Genomic DNA, 7,633 nt, shown 5'->3' on the forward strand with positions numbered 1-7,633 from the left:
TATTATATAGAGGCACAGACCATATTTTTAACAGGTTAACCATTTGGTTCGTTAAGTAAATCTAAGAAATTTAACACATTTTTCAAATATAACAGAATATTAAATAACTTTTAAAATTCAAATACAGGCAGTCCTCGACTTACGTCGTTTCGATTTACGTCATCGATAATAAAGTTTGTTAGTATATCCTTTGTTATAAATGCAGTTTTTATTTTATTGTTGAGTCTGTATGGTACCTTAAATCTCACGTATGAGAAATATATCACGAATTACGTCGCATATTTCGAGAACCTACATGCCGTAAGTACGAGGACCGCCTGTATGTTGTGATGGTTATATATGTATATATATATATATATATACAAATTATATATCATCATAGAATTACTGACGATATGGTATGATTTTTATGTTATGTATATAATATAATAAAAATATTTATAACATTTGTATGATTGTATGATGTAACATACATATTTTCCCACTGTTCCCATTTTACTGTGTCAATGTAATGTTTATATACATTTTATATATCCTAAAGGGACGCCTTTTAATAATATATTTTAGTTATTATATTATATTTTTTAAGCTTTTTAATTTTAGGTTCTTTGTTGTACAAGTTATGTAAATAAACTTTCTACAAATGGTCATATAAAATCAACAACTCACTGATACATTCATTATAAAAGCATTCCTGTTTTATATAATAATTAGCTTTTGCCCGCGGCTTCGCTCGCGTTAATTTATCCCCTTAGGGTTGGAATTTATCAAAATCTTTTCTTAGGGGATGACTACGTCATAGTAGCTTTATGCATGCAAAGTCTCAGCCCGATCGGATTAAAATTGACAAAGTTTCATACAAACTTTCATCCCCTGTTTTATCCCCTTGGGGGTAGAATTAATCAAAATCCTTTCTTAGCGGATGCCTACGTCATAACATCTACCTGCATGCCAAATTTCAGCCCGATCCGTCCAGTGGTTTGGGTTGTGCGTTGATAGATCACTATGTCAGTCACCTTTGAGTTATATATATTTAGATATTGTATATAATTGTTTGTATTATGTGAGGACAACAATAAGGAATTTTCATTTAATTACATTTCATATTTTGATTTCAGTTGATAACCCATTAAAACACTAATATAATAAATCCTTACGATAACCATAAAAACAGTGTACATTAACTTTTGGTAATTTACTAAACTGTCGTGATAGCTCAATTTATACCTGTTCCCGCGGTATAAATCACCGGGAAATTACAATTAGTATCTCTACAACTTAACTGAAAATGCAACTTTTGGATATAGACAAGTCTTCTTTACCTTTATACTCTTGTCTATTCCTTATGTACTGGGTGTATCCTCCGCCTATAATTCCCAATAATATAATGAGACCAACCAGAGAGTTTGATTTGAACTTTTTCGCGCAGTCGTTGGGAGAATCCGGGTCCAGAGTGTATATCTGAAAAAAATACAGAATTTAAAAATAGGCATAAAAGTTATAAAACTGCTAGCTGCGCCAGCAAACGTAGTTATGCCATATAAATTAAAATCGCTATTAAAGGGGTTGTTGATAGACAACCCTTGTCACTAAGGGCATGAAAAATAGATAGTAGCCGATTCTCAGACCTACTGAACGTTAACGGCAGGTAACCTATTATATAAAGATAAATATTATTCTTGTTAGATATGGCAATGTTACACATTGAAACTTTAAGTTGGGCTAAAAAGGACTTGTATCCAGAGCCGTAAAACTTATTAAAAAAAAAATCATTGTGTGGTTGGTTAGCTTGTGTACTTGAATTATGTTGACATCTTTCTACATTCACTAATAGTTCATTCATGTCAAAAATGACAAATTCACCAGGAATTTATCAAGATGGTTTCCAGGAGGTCAACCTGACATGGTACATTTCTAGTAATGGGGTCATCAGTCCACATTACTAACCATCCCTTCCCCCAAGTGACCCTCCCCGGTTAGCAGATCCGTGCCATGTCCTGACCTGTCTGCCGGCGTGTGCGGTGTAGGCAAGTAGCGCTGCGTAGTAGAGCGGGCCGAGCTGAGCGTTGGCCCCGGCGGCTGCCAGGCACCCCACGCTGGCTGCCAGCGCTCCCCCGAGCGCCGGCTTAGTGTGCGAGCCAAACGTCAGCGCCGTCGACTTCATGCCTATACGTGCATCATCCAATTTATCCTGGAATAATAATAATGTGAACATGAGATCAGGTCAGTTAGTACATGGTGGCAAATTCACCAGGGTTTTTTTTGTGGATGATAATGGACTGGTGCACCCGCCTGCGCGCTAACGGTTTACGCTGGCGGGGCATCAGTGGAGGATGATAAGATGAGAATGAGGTCAGGTCAGTTAGCACATGGTGGCAAATTCACCAGGAATTTAACACGATGGTTTCCAGGGGGAACGGCGTGGAGGTGGACCTGATTATCAATGGGGTTATCAATCCACATTACTAACAGTCCCCTTCCCCCCTCAGGGATTTATAACGATGGTTTCCAGGGGGCACCGTCGAGGTCAACATGGTGCATTGCTAGCCATGGGGTAACTACTTCACTAGTAAGATAAAAAAATATAACTGTTCACTTGGATGATATGGTAAGAAAGGGAGTAAATAACGAGATGACTGCGAACAGAGATGAATGGAAGAGAAAAACATATTACGACCACAAATAAATGGGATAAGGAAGGAGCATCTGTAATGAACGCACATGAAGAGGTTTGACTTGATTTGTTTTTATAAGGAAAAAGCAGATGATGATGATCATGATGATGATAAATTTATTATACATTATATATAATAATATAAAAACTATTAAATTTGACGGCCTCGGTGGTTTTAGTATACCGCCTTACTACGCCCGATGGTCGCAGGTTCGATTCCTTGCGCGGTACCAAACATTTGTAATCATGAGTATGATTGTTTGTATTAGTCTGGGTGTTTTATATGTATTTACAAAAATAATATATATCTATGTATATGTATCAGTTGTCTAGTACCCATAACATAAGCTTTAGCTTAACTTGGGTCTAGATGGCGCTGTGTTAATTGTCCTGAGGTTATTATTATTATTAAAAAGTGAATAAAGATATTTTCTATTTTCTACTGTAAAGAAAAATAAATAATCTAAATTAAAAAAAAATACACTTCTAACCTGATGGGCATATATGGTATCGTAGACGATTGTCCACGCCAGCGCTCCGAAGTACAGCGGCAGACAGATCTCCGGCACCAGGGTACCCTGCACCGCTGAGTACCCCAACAGTGCCCCCCAGTTGAACGTCGCCCCGAGGAAGATTTGGGGATAGTTGGTAAACCTCTTCGCTAGTGGATACGTCACTACTAGAACTGAAATAGAGTAGGTGGAGCACACGGCTAGTCGGAAGGATTATAATCATAGACTACTCCATACTGCAAAGGTTTTTGGGATAAGTGTTTTACGGCCGGCCGCCTGCCTGACACCAACCCTTGTGAACGCTATTGTTGGTTGTTTAACGCCCACCGTAAAGGCGCCCGTTTGTACTAGTTGTTATTGCCCCGGGATTTCTTTAAACTCCTTTGTTGTCCTTTTACTATAAGGTATTCTTTGCCTAAGTTTGATTGGCATGCTAACACAGTTCTAAGTTTTAGCAAAGGAGGTTATAATAATAAGGTAATATATAGACTACAAGAACAAAAAAATAAAATATATACATTTTTCTATTTCAGCGCCATCTAGCAACCAGTAATTAAGTTATGCGAGCGAAACAATTATAGACTACTAGCTTTTAACCGCGGCTTCGCTCGGATAACTTCATTACTGTTATAAATGTGAAAGTAAGGAACACAAAGTACATTAGTAATGTGAAAATAGGTATGTAGGGTCCTAAACTAAGGACTTTTAAATTAAAGGTTCTTGTTATGGACTGTAGATTAGATGTAATAATTTAAATATGAAATACAAAGAATGATAGAATATTGAGTGCGCGTGTCGTAATCGGTGGTGAGATCCGAAGTGAGGGTGACGGTTGGTCGTCGAGCCGCGCCCGCAGCATTGCTCGCGGCCTCCGGTCCGGCGAGCCGACTATGTCCGAACAGCTATGTTTGTTACGCTTTCACGCAAAAACTACTGAACCGATCATCATGAAATTTTGTACACATGCTCTTGGAGGTATTAGAATGAATACAGTACACTTTTTATTTTAATAAACCAAATATTTTTTATAAAAAAAAAAAAATTAAATATCAACAGCTAAAAAAGCTAGTAGGTTATAAATTTCTTACTGGTGAAACCACAGTTACAGCTATTGAATAAATATTTATAGATATTTATTTAGAAATTAACTTACTCATACTGCTAGCTCCTAAGACAACACTGTAGCAATTCAGTTGCAGCAACACTCCCAGCGCCAAGCTAAGCTGCGCCGCCAGGAACGCCACAGCTTGTTTAGCACTAACAGCACCGGACACCAGCGGCCTGTCTTTCGTTCTTTCCACCTGCACACAAATGATTGGGTTAGTCTGAAAGTTGTATATGAAAATTGGTGAATTTGACATATCATAAGACGACCCGAATAAAGATATTTTGATTTGATTGATTTGTAATTATAATTAAATAATAAATAACCCTCGACAATTAACACAGCGCTATCTAGTCCCACGGTAAGCAGAGCTTGTGTTATGGGTACTAGACAACTGATATAAATAAATAAATAACCCTGGACAATTAACACAGCGCCATCTAGTCCCACGGTAAGCAGAGCTTGTGTTATGGGTACTAGACAACTGATATAAATAAATAAATAATCCTGGACAATTAACACAGCGCCATCTAGTCCCACGGTAAGCAGAGCTTGTGTTATGGGTACTAGACAACTGATATAAATACTTATATATTTTTTTGTAAATACATACAAATTATATATAGTAAACACCCAGACCAATACAAACAATCATACTCATGAATACTCATGAATCGAACACAGAATAATTTTTAAATTCAATTAGAAAGAATGTAGTGACTACCAGCACACGCTATTGCATTTTTACCAAAAGGTCCAGTTCAGTATACAGATTCAGTTGAGAAGAACTAGCAAGAAATTCAAAAGATTTTTGTTAAATTCAAATGATTGAGAATAGAAATAGGTGTATGTAATATTGATTCTCACCTGAGCATCAACATCTCTGTCCCATAAATCGTTGATCGTACATCCAGCGCCCCTCATGAGACCAGCTCCGACCAGGAACAAGCCGGCCGTCTGAAGAGTCGTCTGCAGCGGTACATTCCCAGGAATGGATGCTAATGCTATCGACCACGTGCAGGGCCAGTAGAGGAGGTAGACTCCTGTAACAGGTAGAGAATGTACAGCAAACTTGTCGTCTGTACACCCCTAGACCGCTGTCTGTCTATTTTGTCATCTGTTATAATTGCAAGCCAAGCAGCTTGCTTCATCCCCTCCGATCACCTGTCGCATTCAACTAATCGAAATCACGACGGCATAGCCGAGATTCAAACCCATAGCAGTGGTGTGACACTAAAGTAGTTGTCATCTGCATGGGTAACTCTGTTTATTTCAGTTGGCAAGCAGCTTGCTTGTATTCATAAGATGCTATGTATACAGACAATGTTTACTACTTACCATCAGGTGGGTCTTCATAACATATTGTCGATTAAATAGGAAAATGTCAATTTTCTAAATTAGAAGCTAGAATTGCCACCTTTTATATAAGTCAATTAAACCACGCCATCTTATTTATTTATTTTATTTATTTATTTAATTCAGGCTACATGGCCCATATTATAAATACCTTATAGACTAACATACATAAGAAATAATAATCAAATATGTAAAATAAAATTGGCTCTATGGTCACGGCACTGACGACGGCAATCTGCCACGGTAGCGCCGATAGACCACCCCCTTCGGCCAGTAGTCCTCCTTCATGAAGGTGTTAATCATTGTCTAAATACTTTAATGGAGAAATAATTTAATTAATTTAAAAACTTCAAATCTTTTCTTGTAAAAACTGTACATTTTGAAAACTGCTATTTTTCTATTTAACAGATGATATATTGAACTGTGTATAGAGGACAGTTATCACTTACCCTTATGCTTGTTATAATTACATAAATCTATTTTACAATGTACATTAAAATAAAACTTACCTATCGGTCTATCCCATCTAGCTAATTTTACATAAGGCTCTAGTACACTTCTAAAATCTACTCTCTTATCCACAATTTCTCTATCTGGCAATACTTTGTCTATGACTATTTTAGGTCTTGTTGTCTCTATGACAACTTTTTGTCTATGTGAATCACTTCCTGTTGAATGAACTCTTATGTGTTGTATTAATATTCTTTGGTGCTCATATACATTTAAATAATTTATATATTTTCTAGCTATAATATTGTGGTCACTATTACATTTATGTCTTTTGTTTATTAAATTTATATTCCTCCATAGATTATATAATTTTACTGGACTATTCCTTGATGGCTGAATCATTGTTTTCCTTAGCTTCTTACACCATTACTGAAATAAAAATGGTAATAATTATTAAACACAGTCACCACACCATGTTTGTCAGTACAATTATAAATAACTAGCTGTGTGCCTACGGCTTCATCCTCTTTATATTTTTAAGGGATGTTATTCTGATGTATAAGCTATATTATTGTAAAGTTTCATCAAAATCCATTCAGTAGTTTTTGCATGAAAAAGCAACAAACATACATACTCACAAACTTTCATGTTTATAATATTATTAAGATTAAGATAGTATAGTAATAAAATAATTTGTAAGTTTATATGCACAATGTAAACACAGAAACAGCATTACTCATACTACCATACTCTTGGATACAAATATTTGTAAAATAAAACTGCAGAGAATTTTTTACTGAGGATTTTCAGTAAAAATACCATTTGAGAATTGAAAATAGAAAAAAGATGTGTTCCTGTATTTTCTCTGTCTGTAGCATCATGCATCATCAGCATAAACAAATGGACCGATTTTGATGCTGTTTTTTTTTTATTTACATGCGAAATTGATACTTATGGTTTTCGCTAACATTAATTATAATGATTTTTATAATGCTAGTTATGTAGTGTATAAATAAAATTATAAAACATTCACACGTTAAATAATAGACAATTTATGTTATCTTTACCTTAAGGTCAAAGAGTACCTAATAGCTACATAGATGATTACAGGTTTATAGAGTAATAAAAAACTTACCCATAAAAATCAACTCGATGAGGTAACAAGGTTAGATCAGTTGGAATTAAAAACAAAATTCTACGCAACGAAAACACGCTTCACATGAATATAATACAGTTTATGAAGGTGATCTGAACACTTTTATTTGCACAATATATGTTAGTATATTTAGTTAAATATATACGAAAACAAGCTGATTAAATAAACCGCGATAAATATTAAAGAAACCAGAGAACCACATGATATATTTTATGAGCATATTGACGTTGACAGCTGTACTGACATATAGTGTTTTCACAGTAGACAGCAAACGTCATTCTGACTGATTGACACTGGTTGGATACCCCAAAAAATTTTGCTTTAGTATCCCATAAACCTTTGTTTATTGAAATTACATCAAAACCCCTCCAAAATTGTGT

The 7,633-nt window shown here is 35.6% G+C and overlaps 1 protein-coding gene across 1 annotated transcript; it reads right to left on the reverse strand.

The window, feature by feature from the left end:
• Positions 1-1,261: 1,261 nt before the first annotated feature.
• Positions 1,262-7,465, reverse strand: LOC131845229 (4-hydroxybenzoate polyprenyltransferase, mitochondrial). The gene is made up of 7 exons (XM_059194269.1): positions 7,233-7,465; positions 6,157-6,526; positions 5,159-5,334; positions 4,340-4,487; positions 3,166-3,359; positions 2,003-2,191; positions 1,262-1,461 (listed from the first exon to the last, which is right to left on the reverse strand). The coding sequence occupies exons 2-7, from the start codon at positions 6,497-6,499 to the stop codon at positions 1,279-1,281; spliced, it is 1,233 nt and encodes a 410-aa protein (XP_059050252.1). The 5' UTR covers positions 6,500-6,526; positions 7,233-7,465; the 3' UTR covers positions 1,262-1,278.
• Between the last annotated feature and the right edge of the window lie 168 nt (positions 7,466-7,633).

This window comes from Achroia grisella, unplaced genomic scaffold, assembly GCF_030625045.1.
Source record: "Achroia grisella isolate CSIRO2021 unplaced genomic scaffold, CSIRO_AGI_Agris_v1 utg461, whole genome shotgun sequence".
NCBI classification, from domain to species: Eukaryota; Metazoa; Arthropoda; class Insecta; order Lepidoptera; family Pyralidae; genus Achroia; species Achroia grisella.